The 19,760-nt window shown below is 38.8% G+C and overlaps 1 protein-coding gene across 2 annotated transcripts in view; it reads right to left on the bottom strand.

The window, feature by feature from the left end:
- Positions 1–807: 807 nt before the first annotated feature.
- OTUD4 (OTU deubiquitinase 4) overlaps positions 808–19,760 on the bottom strand; it is a 44,056-nt gene continuing 25,103 nt past the window's right edge. For both annotated transcript variants that reach the window (XM_036239907.1, XM_036239908.1), the window contains exons 10-21: positions 19,635–19,699; positions 16,506–16,600; positions 15,105–15,208; positions 14,816–15,002; positions 10,842–11,004; positions 7,834–7,957; positions 7,489–7,544; positions 6,691–6,771; positions 5,655–5,793; positions 4,594–4,854; positions 3,540–3,580; positions 808–2,102 (exon numbers count right to left, since the gene is read on the bottom strand). In XM_036239907.1, the coding sequence (XP_036095800.1) occupies positions 894–2,102; positions 3,540–3,580; positions 4,594–4,854; positions 5,655–5,793; positions 6,691–6,771; positions 7,489–7,544; positions 7,834–7,957; positions 10,842–11,004; positions 14,816–15,002; positions 15,105–15,208; positions 16,506–16,600; positions 19,635–19,699 (2,525 nt within the window). In that variant the 3' untranslated portion in view covers positions 808–893. The remainder of the gene's footprint in view (positions 2,103–3,539; positions 3,581–4,593; positions 4,855–5,654; positions 5,794–6,690; positions 6,772–7,488; positions 7,545–7,833; positions 7,958–10,841; positions 11,005–14,815; positions 15,003–15,104; positions 15,209–16,505; positions 16,601–19,634; positions 19,700–19,760) is intronic.

Genomic DNA, 19,760 nt, shown 5'->3' with positions numbered 1-19,760 from the left:
CTGTCAGTGCATTAGTGTTAAAGTGGCATTAAAAAACTTCTGCAGTTTTAACAGATGCAGATTATTTTCAAAATGCATAGCATCTACATTTCTTTCGAGTAGGCACCATATTTACACCAGTGCTAAGAATTCTTGGTGGAAACAGCCATTTCATTAGATTTCCTATTATTTCTTAAACATATGTTCTTGTATGCGATTTCTAGTTCAACAAATACTCACCAAAATTCAAAAATATACCCTATTAATATTAAAAGAACTATATACAACATTCCTAGGACACAGGTTAATAGGCTGCCTTATGTGTAATATTAAAAAGAAGACATTGTTCAAGTTTGACAGATATTGAGATGAAAGGCCTTTGGGTTGGAAGCATTTCAAAAGACAACAGTGTTTTAGCCTAAGAACTGTTTGAGCCCAGTTTATGACTAAGGCATTGCATAATAAAATATACATTTTCTATTTGGTGCAATGTTATGTTTTGGAATCTATCATGTGTCAAATGGTATATTTTCTTATCACTTTAGTAAACACTATAAAGCACACATTTTCAACATTTGAAATCAAACATATAAGGAAAAAAAAACACTAAATCTATAATGTTTTATATTAAGCTGTTTATAAAAAATACTTTAACAAACTTATTTTCTACTTTTTATGGGGGCAGACACCCGATAAATAAACAGATTTTGAACAAAGGAAAATGGCAACGCCAAGAATTCACCTGCCCCCTTGAACACACATCCAAAATCTCTTGTCCTGGACAGAAGTGAGGGTAAAGGGGGAGGGGAGGAGATAGTTCCAATTTGAGTTTTTTTAAATGTATTTTTAAAAAGCCTTCAGAAACATTCCACCTAAGAAAAGGTTTCTGCTCTAACGTGCTGCAGTGACAGCCATCAAGAGTGCTGTCCCCGATGGCCATCTCCCATCCCCGACCTCCTCCTATCCCCCCTGTAGGGCCGCCCTCTGCCATTTCGATGGTACTGATAACCTTCATCTCGGCTTCTGCTTGGCTGCCCTTTCCAGGACTCCTCACCTCTTGCGTGTTGATATCCTCCCCTACCAGAATAGCTCCAATCGCTTTTGTACTTCCTGCCTCCATACATCTGATTATAGAACTGCTTGGATCTACCACTTCGCAGAATATTAGACACTTCATTCTCATCTTCTGAACTCTCTTCTTTTGGTCTTTGCAGTCTGCTATCCACAGAGTTGGCCCCACTGACCACATCAGCAGCAGTCTTAGGGTCTTTCACTTTTTCTGGTTTTTCTTTTAGACTTGGAATGGTCCTTTTAGGCTCAAGTTCAACAGGCACAGTTTCTCTCTCTCTGTTTAGATCCTGAGTGGGAGGATGAGCCTTTCCCTCTGCTACTGGCGGGATGGAAGCCAATGCCAGGTCTGCCTTAGGTGTCTGGGATGACTGCTCTGCCAGGCCTTCACTCTCACTCACACTTACTTCAGGGAGAGAATGTTGTGCGTCTTCACATCTGGCCTCCTGAAACTCTACTCCTGAAGCTGAACCACCTTGTTTAGACAAAGCCAGATTTTCCAGGGGTACATCCAATTCTCCTTTCTCATCAGAAGGCAGAACAATATTCTGCCTCATTACTGGACTTTCTATGAATCCCTGAAAAGGGTACCCATACCAAACATGAGGAAAGAAAGGAGGTGCAATGGGAACTGGGCCTAAGAACGGATTGGGTCCAAAGGATGGTTGTGGGAACATATTCTTGCCACTTAGTGACTCTTCATATTCAGCATGAAGAAGATGCCCAGAGTTTTCAGATTCAAGATCAGCCTGGTAAGACAACTGTCCATGACTTTCAGACACCTGAGATGGAGAGATAACCAGAGGTGAAGAAAATGCCGGCGGTCCAATCTCTGCCTGTGGCATTTGACCATTAACACTGGCCTCAGTATGCACAGGAAAGTGTGCATCAGTACAGGTACAATCACTTTCATTCTGAGCAGGAGCTTCTTGGAACCAAGGATTTTGAGGATACACAGGTACAGGGACCTTTGGGTACATCCTACAGGCTGCCAGGTAGGCTTGGTGCAGAGGATACAGGTAAGAATGTGGGGCCCACATAGGACAACTATATGCCTGAAAGAGAGAGAGAGAGAGAGAGAGAGAGAAAAGTTAGAAAGATAAACAAAAAGGTAGTTAAAAACAGAACTTTAGAGTGGGCTCAAGATAAGTTTCTTATACCTACAGAGATCATATTCTCTGCAGTCCAAGCATGACATCACTGAGTCTCAGCATGGGAAAGAATCAAAAATCAAATCACTGCTCTAAAACTCTATTCCTTGTCCTACCCTGAAACCAACCCAAAATCCTGTACAGATGTTGACAGATGACAATATAATGGACCTATCCACAGATTACCATGACCATTATTAATTCCATCCTTTGGATACAACTGCGTAGAAATATTTATGGGTGACACATATCTCAAAAACGACCAACGGCAAGCACTTGAGCCTCCAGCTCAATCACTGGCTATTTAGCTGAACCTGCATTTGTATTTTGGTTCTACTACTAGCTCATTGTGTGACCCCATGTCAATGAAATAACTGGTCTGGACCTGTTCTAACTGAAAAATGCTGGCAAAGGAGTAGGTGACCCCCAAGGTTAGGACTCCACAGCTCTAGGAGACCCCAGAGCACTGTGCCAAGATAAAAGTTAAGACTCCTAATCAGAGAAGGATAATACTAAATGAAGTCTACCAAATCCTTTCCCTACAAAGGATTAGCAAAAGACCGAAACACACACACACACACACACACACACACACACAATTTACCACTTAAATGGCTAATTTAGCTGAAGCCAACATTAACCAGATAAATATAAAATTAGGGAAGAAATGTAGTAGATGGTAAAATTAACCAAGCCTCCCTTTATGAACTGGTCAGTAGGGCACTTCAATTCATATTTTAACAGTCTAGTCCCCTCAGAACCCAATGCAAGACAGGAGACAAAACAGCACTGACAAGAACCTAGAGTTCTCCAGCCTCTCTTTCTAAGACAAGTTATTTTTTTGCTGACCACTTCCCAAAAGACACCTCTAACTCCACTAGTGAACAAAATGCCACCTTCCATAGGAGTACATTTACTTGGTATTTTCTTTGATCCTTTCAACTGAAGCAGGTGGGAAAATGCTATCTCCATTCCATAAACAGAAAAGCCTGGGCTCAAATATATTAAATGACTTGTCCAAGGCTATCCAGGTAAAAAGTGATAGAACAGAACTTCAAACTCTGATGGTTCAATTAATCCCTCTCAGTGAGGGCATTTCCACTAGGCCACCCAGGGACAGGGCCACCTTCTGAATACACTCACAGGGTTAAATCACTGGCCAATATAAGGAAAAGCAAACAAAAATTGGAACCTCAAACACCAATAAAAGGAAACATCAGTAACACAGTACTGAAAATACTAGTTCTTAAAATAATGAGATTTAGTAAACCATAGGTTATTAACTCACAGAATAAATAGTAAAAATTTAAAAAGAACTTTAAAATGATAAAATGTAAATACCTTTACACCAAGATTAAAGAAGAATCGAAGAATGTTCTTATCTGAAAATAAATAAAATAACCACTCACTATAATTATACATTTAAAAGCTTTTTAAAATTATTTTCAAACAATATGTAGCTCTAAAAACAATTTTGCCTGCTGGAATTGATTTCTCTAGCCTATGATATAAAACATGGATAAAACTGTAATATAACCAAAACCAGGCCCTGTTTCTATAGGGTAATTCCAGGTTCAATATATTTTGTCTATGCTAAGCTAACATCTAAGTCCCAAAATACCTTCAATTGAGATTTTTATCTGATTTAAATTATATCTGTGTGAAGGGAACTCAGGTGATCACGGTATTTCTTTTCAACTTCTCTGTGGGGTTTAAAATATTATGAAATAAAAATGTTGGGGGTTAAAGATAAAATCAACATAGATCTAACTCATTACTATTATAAGATTAATAGGATAATATCAGCTAAGGTATTCATTTCACATTAGCCAACTACCCATAGACTTAAACATCAAGCCACTGACTATTAACACAAAATTACCCACAAAAATCCAGGTAAAAAGCATACAGACAGTCATTGCATTACTGTTTCTACAATTAGAAAATTTAAAGAAAAGGGGACAGGTAAATTTAAAAATAACTTTTTAAAATACATATTGTTGCATGTAGTACTATAATGACAGCTATTATGTATTATATTTATTTCCTGTAACTTTTTCATGAAGCAATGAGTAGCGGTGAGAAAATTCAGTAAATGTTTAGTTATCTAGTTATTAACATTATTAAGATTTCATTCAAAATGTTTTTAGGCTGTTTTTTAAAAAGTGACAGGGGAACTGGGATACAGCTACTAAACATACAAAAAATAAGAACCCAATCAAACAAAAGCTGAAATAGCAAGTGAGTGACTAACAGTCAGGTCTCTGCTGTCCTTCTTATGGAAGTCTTTGGGCTAACTTGGCAACATGACCTCTGACCTCTACTTACACCTCTCATTGAACCTGTATCAGTAATTGACAAATAAAATCAGTTTGAATTTGGAGAAGAATCTCACCTTTAGGCAGGTCCTCCCCGGTGTGACACAGTGAATAGGGTGGTGCAATGGCTCGATCTCCCTTTTCATTACAAGGAAACCCAGGATAGAGTGGGTCTTGGTAAAGGCTCAGTGTCTGAGGCAAAGGCATCAAGGGCTGGTTAACTGCCTGTATTGACACAGGAACTGGAGAGGGTGTTAAATGAGCTTGAGACACAGCAGAATCTGGTCCAGTGGTCAGAGTCTGTGTCACTGATAAAACAGGGATTTGAGTAGGGACACCTACAAAAGAAAGGAAAAGGAAATTAAAAACTATAAAAGGGTGAAAATAATTCTGTACAAATGACATACCTATTTTAAAAATACATACTTAAGCACCCAGCCGGTATGGCTCAGTAGTTGAGCATCGATCGACCCATGCACCAAGAGGTCACTGGTTCAATTCCCAGTCAGGGCACATGCCCAGATTGTGGGCCAAGTCCCCAGTGGGGGGCATGCAGGAGGAGGTCAAGCGATGTTCTCTCTCATCAATGTTTGTCTCTCTCTCCCTCCCCCTTCCTCTCTAAAATCAATAAAGAAAAAAAATTTTTTCATGAAAAGTATATACTTAAGCAATATAAAAAAAACTTTTTATATCAACCAAGGACCCTCCTGGATACACAGGAGAAAATAAACCCAGGAAATAAGCTTTGCATCACCGTCATCTAATAGTAGCTCTTACAAACATACATAGGCAAAGCCTGGCAAAGCATTCAATGGGGGTCATAAAGAGTTGGTCCATGGGGAATGCAAACTGTGGTATCAGTGCCGAGCAACCAAAGCAACCAGTGGAGATAACCAGCTCGCTCAAACATCTTCCTCCTGGGATGTTGAAGGCATATCTCAAATGAATTCCAAATAAACGAGCCTCTCCCCACCTCCCCAACTGGAAACAGAGCAAAGTGGAGGACCACAAAAAGCTCTGTGAGGCTCCACACACCTAACCCTACTCTGAGGTCAAGCTGTCACTCGAAAATCTGAAGTCTCTGACTTGGAAGGCTTGTGTTGGATGGTTCATTGGATTTTTAAAATTCTTATCTAACCTGTTGGTCCAAAAGATGCAGGTTCACTTGGCCAGGATGGCACAGTGGCTGGTAAAGAAGGCACCGCAGGAGTTAGATGTACCTCTGGAGAAACCAGAAGGGGAGCTGGATTTGACAAAGACACATGTTCTGCTGGCTTCTTCAAGAAGAGCGCGTGGAAAAAGAGAAGAGTTCATTTTAACTACCAAATGTACCCTGAGATGCCTACCTTTTATACAAATGAAACTTCTACATAAATGGTCTTTCTGATCTTAGAAATGAAAGGAAAAAAGCACAATAGCTAAAAATTCCACACAAACAAATTTGATCCTACCCAGGGACTGCCTGCCAAAAGTCAAAGAAGTCATTGGCAGAGTAGAAACAAATTCTAAAGCATTGAACACAATGCTTTTAAGGCAAGGAAGCAAAATGATTGAAATCACTTTGAAATTCATGAGTTAACTTAGAACAGTTACTCACACAAAGACATGCCACAAAACTATGCTTTCTAAGTGACATAAGGACGTTAACTGGAAGGCAAGGACTAACCTTTGTCTACTCCTGTATTAGATCAAGAATCAAAATGCCTGCTTGAACTTAGGTTCCTTCCTCGTTCAATTTGAAAGCTCATGGTATTGTTCTTTAAACGCATATTCTTCTAACCTCTTTATTACAGTATAATCATTACATTCCCTACCTTCTATGAAATCATTGTTAAGAATGCAAACAATTCAAGTTTTTAAATGAAGCACAAATTCTTAATTTCCCTTTAAAAAACAAATTTTCAAGCCAACCCACCAAATATAAACTTATTCAAAATCAATTCAGAAGAATGACTTCTATGTCCAAAAATATAGTTAATATAAAAATAACACCCCATAAAAACCGAGAACATTCTAAGCAAAATTATAAAAAATCCTAACTGTATCCAAATTATGATGCTAAAATATATCCTCCCATTTCCTATACAGATGTTTCCTGTGTTTAAATGATCACATACAGAGCTAAGAAACCCAGAGAATGGAGTCTTCCATGTCAGATGCAATAATGCACTTACTTGTTCTGCAGGAGGTGGGCACTCTAATTTCTTTGACTTTGATGGTGATAAAATTCTTGCACATTTATCATCGCTAATATTCTTTGAAAGAAAAAAAAGCATAATTTTGTATTTTAAAGACCCACATTCTAGTATCATGATGGTTGCCTTCATAGTTCACCCTACCTGCACCTGACTAAACCCTCTTGGCAAATTTTTTTTCAATTACATCTGGTCTTCAACAGATATGATAAAGATGTGCAGGCAAAGTTATTTATCAAACTACTGGGACATTTTTATTGGAGACATTGTTTCAAAGAGCACACTCTTCCTTTAAAAGTCTCAATCTACTGCCCCAGCCAGGTGGCTCAGGTGGTTGGAACGTCATCCCGTACACCAAAAAGATTGCAGGTTTAATTGCTGATCAAGGCACATACCTAGGTTACGTGTTTGATCCCCAGTCAAGGCACAAATAGGAGGCAGCCAAATGATATTCCCCACCCCACAGCCCTTTCCTCTCTCTTTAAAATCAGTGAACATATCCTCGGGAAGGGATTAAAAAAAAGAAATCTCAATCTACTGTAGAGTATTAAAAAGTAAAAGCTACTTTCCACCAAGTCAGATAGGTCATCATATTGCACTCTTGAAGAAATGGTTACAATCTGAATGAATTCTCCTGGAGCACTACCATCTTTTCTTTACTCTTCTACTTTCCTAACAGTTATCAAATGAAGTCATCTTCTCCTTATGCTTCTTCTTGCTATATTATTACAGTGTTAAGGAAAAAGAAAAGATGCAATTAGTATTTATAACATTTACCTCTGATGTGCTTGGCCCAGGTTTTTTATCCAGGTGAGTATGTCCATGGCTAGCATCTGTAACAGATCAAGATAAAAAAAAGAGCATCAGACACTAGATCTGAAGACAGAAAAACAAAATATGAAGATAGCAAAAGCCAAAAGTACTATTTGCATCATGTTTAGTCAGTGAAAATAGTTTTCAGAATGACATTTAACATGAGCTTTAGACTGAGTCAGTTCTCTGCAACAGTGAGATATATGACATTAAATTGCTTAATGATTTTAAAATGGTTCTTTTCCCAATGGATGACTTTAAACCAGCACAGATCTCTAGCATCTGCTTTCAAATGATGAAATAACGTACCTTTATCTTTCCGTTCCTCAGTGTCCATTCTCCGCCTGCTTCCTTTCCTGTCACTCACGTGAGACCCCTTTCTCTGGACGCATGGGTTGCTGCTCTGAGAAGATGACTGACTGGCTGCTGAGCTCTTCAAATGAACAAAACCCAACCGTTGTGTTAAAGATTGACCCATAAATATACTCTTTGTACATCTGACTGAAAGTCTCAAAATTCATAGCCCTGTCTTCATACTTCCATACTTAAAAAAAAAAATAGGACCTAATGCTCATATTTACTTATATACTATACTCTACAGTTATAGGCTTACCAGTAAGTCAAAGTACTAGGTAATCAGACCTTTGGCCTAAATTATTAGTAATACTTCTTCATATCCTGGTTTCAGGAAGCCGCTCTGACCAAACTTTCACCTTGCAACTTACACTTCCATTCTCTGCACAAAGAACAGCATACCAATGTTCAAAATCAGCCATTGTAGAGCCACAGTCCTTAGTGGGGAAAACACCCAAGTGCAAATTAGCAGATACAGTGCACTAGAATTGTTGCCACTGAAATGCTACTGACCCTCAGCAAATGATATAAGCTCTTTATGAGATCTAACCTTCTAATTGGTGTAACAAAGGGACTGGAATAAGTCAGGTTTTTTTGTTTTTGTTTTTGCTTTTTATCCTCACCTGAGGACATTTTTTGGTATTTTGTTCAGATAGAGTGGGAGGGAGAGAAAGAGAAACATCGATGAGAAAGGGACACATTGAGTAGCTGCCACCCGCAATACCCAACCAGGGCCGGGAACAAACTGCAACTGAGGTACGAGGTACGTGCCCTTAGCGGGAACCGAATACGGGTCTCTCGGGACCGCAGGCTGACGCTCTAACCGCTGAGCCAAACCGGCCAGGGCAGTAAGTCAGGTTTTTAAACTAAATTATCACTGAAGAGTGGCTGTTCCAGCAGTCTCTGAGCAAATGTTGCACAGAGTTGAGAAGAGGATCTCAGCCCTCTGCGGCAGTTTGCTAGAGACTAGACAGGATTCAAACTCCCTAAACTGAAAGTGATCAGTATGACTTTATTTTAACAATAAAAAAATTCCACAATCTATTCCCACATTATAGTAGTTGTATTCTTACCATTCGCTAACTGATAAAGGACAAAAAGTTATGAGTACAAGCCTAGGTGACTTGTGCTTTTTTATTACCTAAATATCATGGGAAAACATTATTATATAATGATAAATATATCTAACATACAGACCATGTCAATTTCACATATGAATTTGGGCACTTCTTTTAATAATTCCTAAGCTCCCACCCCATCCGTGCCAAACTGAACTATTATTCCAGAGGTGCTGTTTTCAACTGAGCATTTGACACCCCCATTAAAAGATTCCAGAGGCCAGTGGACAGAGAATTGAATGTGAGGGGCATTATTTAATGTTTTACATTGGTACAGTGGGAAGCCCTCCTGTAACATTTCATTTTGTTTAATTCATGGTTGAGAAAGTGTCCAACCACCATTCTGGACCACAGATCATTTGGTACCACTTACTAGTAATTAAAAGACCATAGTTGCAGGGTTCCCAGTGCCCCAAACTGAATCATGTTCCCCTATCCTGCCAATGAACCCTCTTCTCAGAACATTTACTTCATTCTACATGAGAAACTGTTTTCCCTTCTGAATGCACCAAAAGAATTAAGAAACCTAAAGTTAGAGAACATCTGTTTCATCAGAGAAGCATCCACCACAGCCCAGCATCTGACACACAGCTAGGGAACAACACCAGATTACATGTACTACTGCCTGAACAGCAAACACTGAACAACAGCTCTTACAGTACCTACTGTTAGGCGCTGGTGAGTTTAACAAGAATGCTAAAAAGACTTTCTGAATTTTATAGATGTATCTTGTAAATTGAATACAGGTGTATTTTGTTACTTAGGCTAGCAACATGTTTTATTTCAAAATACTAACCTAGAAGCGAGTTGGTGTCAGAAAAGACGTGAAAAGAAGGAGCAATTACTTGATCTTTAAGGTACCCTTCAGTTTATTATTATTTTTAATCCTCACCCAATTGATATTTAGAGAGGGGGAAGAAAAAGGGAGAGAAAGAGAAACATCGATGTGAGAGAGACACATCAATCAGTTGCTTCCCAAATGCGCCCAACCAGGGCTGGGGATCGAAGCAGCAACCAAGGCATGTGCCCTGACAGGGAAGCGAACCCGAGATATTTCAGTATATGGGATGACGCCCCAACCAACTGAGCCACACCACCCAGGGCAAGGTACCCTTCAGTTTAAAAATTATTTTTCTAGCATTAGAAACTGTGGTTTAGCCCTGGCCAGTGTGACTCAGTGGTTAGAATATCAGCTCACACACTGAAAGGTCATGGATTCAATCCCTGATCAAGGGCACATGCCTGGGCTGGATTGTAGGTTCAATCCCTGGCCCATCAGGGCACGTGCAAGAGGCAACCAATCAATGTGTCTCTCTCACATCAATGTCTCTCTCTTTCTCCCTCTCCTCCCTCCCTCCCACTCTCTCTAAAAATCAGTGGAAAAAAATATCCTTGGGTGAGGATTAACCAAAAAAATAGAAACAAACTATGGTTTAATATAAAAACCACAGCTGACCCTTGAACAACAGGGGTTAGGAGTGTAAACCCCTCTCTCGCAGCTGAAAATCTTTGTATAACTTTAACTCCCCAAAATCTTAGCTATAGGCAGGCATCCCTTGGTATTCACAAGGGATTTGTTTCAGGACCATAAACAGATACCAAAATCTGTGGATGCTGAAGTCCCTCATATAAAATGACATAAAAGAATACATATAGGCAGCCCTCCACATCCATAGATTCTGTGGTTGATGAATCTGCAGATGTGAAACCCAAGGAATTTAGAGGACCGACTGTACTTATTGAAAAAAAATCTAAATCAGTGGACCCACACAGTTCAAGTTCAAGCCCGTGTTGTTCAAGGGTCAACTGTATATTAAGGAGAGATTTCTAACCAATTATACATACAGAAAGGGCTGGGAAAGCATGTTCATCTCGGTTTTGAATCTCATAAAGTAATCGAGATTCTTCTATAGCTTGCTTCTCTCTGCGCTCTTCTGGGGAGAGGCCAAAATAGTTAGAGTCTCGACTCGCATGATCAAAATCCTCAGCTCTCTCACGATCAGGTTTTCTGTGAAATAAAACATTCTTGTCACAAAAAAGAAGATAAATGCACTGAATATCTAAAATAAAATAATCTGTTAAATACAAATATTTGACTAACTTAGCTACACCATAACTTACAGAACTTTTGGCAACCTGATTAATGTTTAGCAAATGGAATCTCCTACAGCAGTGGTTCTCAACCTTCCTAATGCCGCGACCCTTTAATACAGTTCCTCATGGTGTGGTAACCCCCAACCATAAAATTATTGTCATTGCTACTTCATAACTGTAATTTTGCTACTGTTGTGTCTTAGGTGACTCCTGTGGAAGGGTCGTTCGACCACCAAAGGGGTCGCGACCCACAGGTTGAGAACTGCTGTCCTATAGCATCATGCACACTACATTAGAGTCAAGAGACAAACTTACAATAAGGAAAGGGAGAAAAAAAGAAAAGAAAAAAGTGAGACAGCATATATTTCTTTACTCCACATTCTAATAATACTTGAGCAAGAATTCACTTTCAAAAGAAAGGAACGTACTAGTTTATGTCTCAAAAGCATTCTAATTTACTGTTCTAAATAAAGGGCAATGTTCAGAGGAGTCACCAGGCCCATCTTCCTGCTTTATGATGGCACCAACAAGGGAGATGTAAAGCAAGAAATATTACAATGTGCCAAGCTAGATTCTAACTGCACAGATAAGACTTGTCATCTCAATATAGTTTTGGTCAAAAAAGGATGACAAAAAATTCATGAACAGAATTTAGTAGCCTGTAACACAATCCTGATGCTTTTATTATATCCTGTAACTATTACAGGAGACATGAATACTATTTCTACTGTGTCTAACAGTTTCACAACAGTGGAAAAATATGATGTCACACTATGAACATATAATCTTCCTGAAAAAAGTGAAGGACACAGATACCATATAATTTTTTTTTACATCCAAAATAACGAATAGCCAGTTTATGTCCTCAAATAGTCCCACTTAAAATCACGCCCTGTTTCCAACAGGCCAGATGTCAACCCTAAAGGTAATGGGGAAAAAAAGCGGAGGAGCAAACTGGATATTCGTAATCTTAGACCAATTCTTCTCAAACTCCAGTGGTGGAAGACTCCAAAGACTCAGCAAATGCCAGGGGTCTCTGGAAAGTTAACACAACTTCAGACCACGTCCATCCTATCCTCACCCACCACACGGAGAACCAAATCCTTCCTATTTGCACCCAGCTGAAGGAGAGATATTCAGCAATGACATCACTATCATTTTTAGCATTCATATAATGAAACCACACATGGCAATCCTGCTTGTTTTTTATTACACTGTTTCATTTTTTTCCAGAGGAAGAGACGAATGAGGAAGAAATGAAAAGTGAGAGGCCATGAAAGTCTCATGCCCAACAGTACGGTTCTTTTATTCTGTAACTAGAATTCAAAACTGTTGTGTTAAATATTAGAAAGATCAACTCTAATGAACTTAAATCAAGTCGACTATTAACTATAAAATTCTAAACTCAGACTTAGTTTTTTAAAAAATCTACTTGAAATATTTGATCATCAGCAGTTTTTAAATTTGTTTTAATATACTAGTAAAATCCACCCTCACATAGATAGTGGAGAAGGCATACTAATTGCAAATACAACTAGGTTCCTGTGTAATCAGTCCCAATATCAGAAATTCTCAAAAGCTTCATGTCTATGCATTTACCCACCACCTTCTGCCATCTAGTGTTTCATGTTCCAAGTAACATACAGCTAACACTTAAAACAGAAACTGACCCTAAGGCGGCAGAGACATTTCACATCTGTCTGATCATTCTAATAATTCCTAGGAGATTGGATTAACAGCAGAAATGCACTGGATATCAATTCAGTTTGTGGTAAATAAAAGTATATTTAAAGTAGCCATTTAGTAGCCTATGTGTATTTTCTTTTTTAATCTTTAACTCTGAAAAGTACCCTTATGTTCAAGGGGAAAAAATGCTTCTTTTCCAGTCTATTAAAAAGATAAAATTCATTTTTGCCTATGACCTTCCTATGTTTACTTTACCTTTTTAGCTTTCCAAAGTCTATATTCAAAAGAAGTCAGATCTCTTAGGTACTTTGCCTGCATTGAGTAAGATGCCACCAGATGCTAGTAGAGTCTAGTCAATACCCAAACAACAGGTTCCAGACATAATTAGTTGATTAATGGCAGAAATTCTGTCTGCTGGGAAAAGTCACCATGGGCCCAGAATGTCGCTGAACACCAATGACTGTGGGCAACAGCAGAAGTAGGAGAGAGGCACGGAACAGATTCTCCCCTGCAGCCTTCAAGGGCAGCATGACCCTACTGACAACTTGATATCAGACTTCAAGCCTCCAGAACTTTTTTTTTCTTAAAATCCTCACCCAAGCATATTTTTCCATTTATCTTCAGATAGAAAGGGAGGGAGGGAGGGAGGAAGGGAGGGAGGGAGGGAGGGAGGAGTGGGGGAGGGGAGGAGGAGAGAGAGAGAAAGAGAGAAAGAAACAGTAATGTGAGAGAAACACATCGACTGGCTGCCTCTTGCATGACCCCGACCTGGGCCAAGAACCAAACCACAACTGAGGTACATGCCCTTGACCAGCATCAAACCCTGGACTCCTTGGTTTGCTCTAATCGCTGAGCCAAACCAGCCAGGGCTAGCCTCCAGAAGTTTAATATATTTCTGTCGTTTTAGGCCACCCAGGAAACTAATACAGTATTGGTAACATGTAAGCCTAATCACCTACAATAGTCTTGATGATATTATGTTACTCATAAACAATATTTAATGACAAAATGTTAAGTACATCCCAAAAAAGGGAAATACCCAAATGCCAGAAATAAAGAAACTAAAGACCAGAGCTTGGCAACCACATAAGCTAATGCTACAGCTGTTCAGACAACTGGGGAGAGAAAGGCGTTGGTCACAGTAACCTAGGAGGGCCCCCGTGCCCAGAGACATGGCCACATTTTCATGGAAAGGACAGCCTCCACTTAAGACACACCCTCTCAAATAAAGTCCTTCAAAGGGTTATAAATTACTATGGAAGCGCAGATAAGGAAAAAAATAAAATCCATAGCACAGGAAATTATGACACTGAAGTTCATCTGTGTCTGGATATTTGGTCAGAATGCTGATAATCATGGTTACATGAACCTAAAACTTATAGTCCCGTTTGCTATCAGACACATTACCACAAACTTATCAGAGCAAAGTAAACCATAACCATTTTGGCCGATTCAAGTTCCTATATAAAGGAAAACATCCTCACCCTCCAAGGAATTAGAAATGCAATCTGGAATTCAGCATTTAACGTATTAGAAGCTACCAGAAAACGATTAAGTGCCAGAATAAGATCTGGCTAGGATAAGATCTCCCAAATCTTTTGGGGGAAAAAAAAACTATTCAAAAATAAAGATGACTTACCCTTCAAAGTTACTTTGATTTCTTTAAAGAGAACTATGAAGGACTAAAATCCTCATATAGTATTTTATCAACAATACTTTTAGCCTGGCCAGTGTGGCTCAGCGGTTGAGCATCGACCCATGCACCAAGAGGTCGCTGGTTCGATTTCCAGTCAGGACACATGCCCAGGTTGTGGGCCCGATCCCCAGTGGGGGGCATGCAGGAGGCAGCCCATCGATGTTCTCTCTCATTGATGTTTCTACCCTTCTCTCCCCCTCCCTTCCTCTCTCTATAAAATCAATTAAAAATAAATAAAAAACACAGTACCTTTTAATATTCTGTAACTAAAAGCATGTAATGTGGCTAATAAAAGAAATGCCGCTCCCTTAATTTCTACGTCTCTTGCATTCAGGAAATTTACCTGACGATCTGTGAGGGTGTCCTGCTAAGATTCTTGTGCTCACTGGAGGGTTTCTGAGATGGTGACCCTGCAGAATGACTAGAGGATGCATGCTGTCTCACTCCCGAAGGGTGCTGGAGTCGAGGAGGTAGTGCTGATGGAGCTTTTACTGGCTTGCTTGAATTCTTTGGCCCTCTGTAATCCGTATCTGTGACAAAAAGTCAAAAATACCGCTTAATTTTCCTATGATAAATTACTCCATGTATAATCACCCCTCCCTCCAAAAAAGAATAACTTGATGTGCTTCTACCAGAATGAAAATTTTGTCCAGAAGGGGAAGGTTTTTTCATCTTCTTCCCTGACACCGTGTTCCAGCTTTCTGAGGGAGGTGGTCTGAGGATCTTCGGTGAGTGTCTTCAAAAAGAAGGAAGACTTGAAATTATTTAAAGTGCTCATAGTAACAAAATCTACTTAAGTTTTTGGCATAACAATTTTATTTGTAACTTATATAAGAATTTCCAGTTTCAGTTACTATATAAAAATTAAGTACAAACAAAGCCATTTAGCAATCCAGATGTAATTCTAATCAAACAACACAAATCAAAAGCATATTTTCTAACCTAAAAATACCAGAAAACTAAAAAGCCTTAAATCACAATTGAAGCAAAAGATTCAAGGAATGATTGCTATTTATTAGATGTGACAATGGTACTACCATTCAGGTGGGAGGAGGCAGAATTCGCTACTGTGTTAGAGATACATAAAAGCATCTACATGTCTATGAGAAATGATGTAAAGTCTGGAATTTTTATTTTATTTTATTTTTTAATTCTCATGCGAGGATATTTCTCCATTTATCTTCAGATAGAGTAGGAGGAAGGGAGAGCATTAGAGAGACAGAGAGAAACAACGGCGAGAGAGGGACACATTGAGTGGCTGCCTCCTGCATGACCCCGACCAGGGCCGGGACGAACTGCAACAGAAGCATGTGCCCTTGACCAGAATCAAACCCACGACTCATTGGTCCACAGGCCGACACTCTAACTGCTGAGCCAAACCGGCCAGGGATGGAGTTTTTTGAAATATTCCAATTCCATTTTTAAAAAGGGTTAGGGAGAACAGATTATAAGACTGTCAAATGCTGCTGATTGCTGAACCAGGATGATGGTAGTTTGGGGTTCACTGTACTATTCTCCTAACATTTGTGTATGATTGAAATTTTCCATAATACAATTTAGGTGTGACTTACTACCTTTATCTCTAATAGGGGCAGCAAAAAATGAAATAAAAGGTGCTCTAAAGTAACACTGTAAGTCAACCATAAAATTTCACTTCATCTGACATTTACTTAAAGTTAACGACCTACAATGCAGCACCAAACGACATTAGAAGTGAACATGGCCCCACCCTCCAAAGGTTTCACTTTATAGTTATAACAAGTCAATTTCCCAAAATGCCTTTGTAAGGAATGGCACATTTTAAACAGTAACCAACAAAACGAGGGTTTTTTAAAATTTTAAATATGTCATCATGCAAAACACTGAATTTGGACTTAAACTAGTTTTTCAAAAGCTCTAAACAAATATATTTTCTACACATTGGCAACACCTCTAATTGAATTTGTAAATACACAAATCCATTCTGAAATGCTCGTGATTACATTAGGCTATGTGGAAGACAGTAAATGCCTTAGTTGAAGAGCAATACATACTTCTTTCCAACTTCTTCAATCAAAACTGGTCCATTCTCAGAGTGAACCCCGTGAAGGTCGGCATTAGAAAATTTTCCATTGTGATCCAACCTAGCCTGTTGAACAGTTGCAGAAAGTCAGTCACCTGCTACCTTGCATTAATGATTAGTTTATTTTATTTCCAATTAAAGAGAAAACAAAATGTATATTGTTAAACACAAACCTAATTTCAAAATGGTGTACAAAAATTTCTGTCTCTCTGACCTCCCAGACTTCTGTACCTCTAATAGCCTTTTGTTTATCCTTCCAAAATTGTTCTGAATTATTTTTGTAAATAGTTCAAGAAGTAGGGGCACCATCTATTAAGGCTCCTAACAAGAGGACATATTGCCCTGGTCCTGAGGTCAGGGCTACAACTCAACACGACCTGGATTCCAGGCCTGGCTTTTCTACTTACCAGCAATATGACCCTGGGCAAGTTACTTCTCATACTTCAGTATCTTCATATGCAAAATAAGGCTAATAATAGTACCAAAATCATAGGACTCATGAAGACAGAATGAGGTATGTATCATATATATGAAGGACACAAGAGTAACTATTATTATAATTACTTTTATCTTCTCACTTTTCCAATATGTAAAATGTAACTGTGACCTTTCTTCTCCCTAAAAATAGATCCACTATCTGTCTCTCACATTGGTATTTTCTAAGATCAAATTGTGACAGAAGAGTAAGCCCTGAGGTTTCGCTATAGCCAAACAACACTGAGCAGGGCAGCTGGCATGACTGCACCAGGAGCACGAGCACGTCGATGCAGTGTGGCCTTGAGTACTCTCCTACTTCTATTAGCTGACGAAATCCTCAAGCTGAGGTTTCATTCTTCATCAATCACAATGGGACACTGTGCCTTCCTCTCTTCAAGAGTTTAACAATACAAAAGATTTTTCTAAAGTTGATTTTTATTAAAAGTTTAAACTACATCTTACATGCTTTCTTGAGTAAACAAATCATCTTTGACTACTAGCAGTTTCCATAGTAAAATGTCAATTAAATTTTATGCAAATGAAAAAAAAGTCAAGTCACAGAATTAGAAACAAAATACTCTAAAAAGAAAAAAACTGCCTGGCCGGTGTGGCTCAGTGGTTGAGCATCAACCCATGCACCAAGAGGTCGCTGGTCCGATCCCCGGTCAGGGCACATGCCCAGGCTCTGGGCCCGATCTCCAGTGGGGGGCATGCAGGAGGCAGCCAATCAATGTTCTCTCTCATCAACATTTCTATCTCTCTCTCCTGCTCCCTTCCACTGTCTCTAAAATCAATAAAGAAAAAAAAATTTTTTTTAAACAAGAATCTACTTTACAAAAGCAAACACAGCCTCAAAGATACACTAGATTTGAAATAATGAGTATTACGTTAGTGATGCAATGTAAGATAAGCAATCTTCTCCTCTCTATTGAGGGGGTGGAGGAGGGGAACCCTAAATCCTGGTTTTATTCTTCTCTTTTGCTTCTCTCCAAGCTGTCCAAAAATTCCACAATTCTGTTCTACAATTAGATCATCATTCTGACAATCCCATAAAAAAGAACCTAAATGAACCACATCTTCTTCATCCTCTCCTTTCAAATACCCCAGAACCAGAACACTATGAAAAGTGCACAGATATGACCCTGGGCAATCAAATACTTTTCACAAACCAATGTATCACAAAGGAAATGAGAGTTTCCCCAACAAGTCAAGAAGAAATGTTTGTCAATGGCTATTTTAAGGTAATTTTTGAAAAGCAATACTTTTTTTTTAAATCCTCACCTGAGGATATGTTTTTATTGATCTAAGAGAGAGAGAGAGAGAGAGAGAGCGAGCACGCAGAAGGGATGGGGGAGGGAAGAAACATCCATGTGAGAGAAACACCAACTGGTTGCCTCCTCTACACACCCCAACTAAGGATCAAACCTGCAACCTTTTGGTATATGTGCCCTGACTGGGAATTGAACCTGAAACCTCTTGGTGTATAGGACAGCACTCCAACCAACTGAGGACCAGCCAGTACAGAAGGCAACACTTTTTGATAGAAAGCACTTTGATAAAAATTATGTTCCAACTAATTTTTGTGCATGTGGATAGTTTTTAGTTTGGAAATAACAGCATTTTTATCATAAAGAAAAGAGACCTTAGAAATTCTCTTATCCAGAGTTTCTCTCACCCTGGAATTTTTCGCACTTTAGACCAGATAATTCTTTGTCATGAGAGCAGGGAAGGGGGTCCTGTACACTATCTGGATGTTTGGCAGCAACCTTGGACTCCACCCACTAGATGTGATCTTAGTTGTGAAACAAAAAAAAAAGGCTGCAGACCTTGCTGAGCAGAGTGAAGGGTGCAGAATCACTCTAAGAAACACTGATCTAACCCAACTTTCCAATAATCAGCTACTTAAGTCCAGAGCAGTAGCTTATTCAAACTAAATGAAAAAACTCCTTTTATTGTCCACTTTCCTTTCTTAATCCAACAGAAAAAAATATTATGCACCTCTCAGTCTTTCAGGATGACTTATAAACAAAACAAATTGACCTATATCAAGCTTGAACCAATTATAAATTACTTGCCAACTGTAATGAAAACATCTAAAAATCTAAAATGTTAGTACTACTTCTTTGAAGCAAGTAATTAATTGCAAAGATTAAACTATTTTTAAAAGATTATGTGATGAGCCTGGCTGGTGTGGCTCAGTGGTTGAGCACTGACCCATGCACCAAGAGGTTGCCAGTTCAATTCCCTGTCAGGGCACATGTGCAGGTTGTGGGCCAGATCCCCAGTGTGGGGCATGCAGGAGATGGCCAATCGATGTTCTGTCTCATTGACGTTTCTCTCTCTCACTCTCCCTTCCTCTCTAAAATCAATAAAGAAAAAAAAATTTTTTTTAAAAAAGATTATGTGATGGGATGCCATGTTTTTAGATACATACAATTTTAGTATAATGTACTCAAATGAGTCAAAATGCTAAATATTTAAAACCATTAAAATGTATACATGAAAAAATGTATTCTGAAATCACGAATTAACAAGGCATTCAAACTTGATCATCTTTTTTTCTCAGATCCTATAATAATAAATAAGATTTCAGGTCAGATCTTTTCTTCATATAATCACTTACTTGGCATTTATCTCCAACTTCATACTGTAAGCCAGCAGCAATGGAATAATCACGTTTCTGTTGAGCTGTAAACAAAATCAGTATGATATCAACTTAATTTTATTATTTTCAAGTGCCACAGAGTAA

The sequence above is a fragment of the Molossus molossus genome, unplaced genomic scaffold (assembly GCF_014108415.1).
Source record: "Molossus molossus isolate mMolMol1 unplaced genomic scaffold, mMolMol1.p scaffold_m16_p_4, whole genome shotgun sequence".
NCBI lineage: Eukaryota > Metazoa > Chordata > Mammalia > Chiroptera > Molossidae > Molossus > Molossus molossus.
Note: the sequence above shows the minus strand (reverse complement) of the source record. Positions and strands in the feature narration are given on the sequence as shown.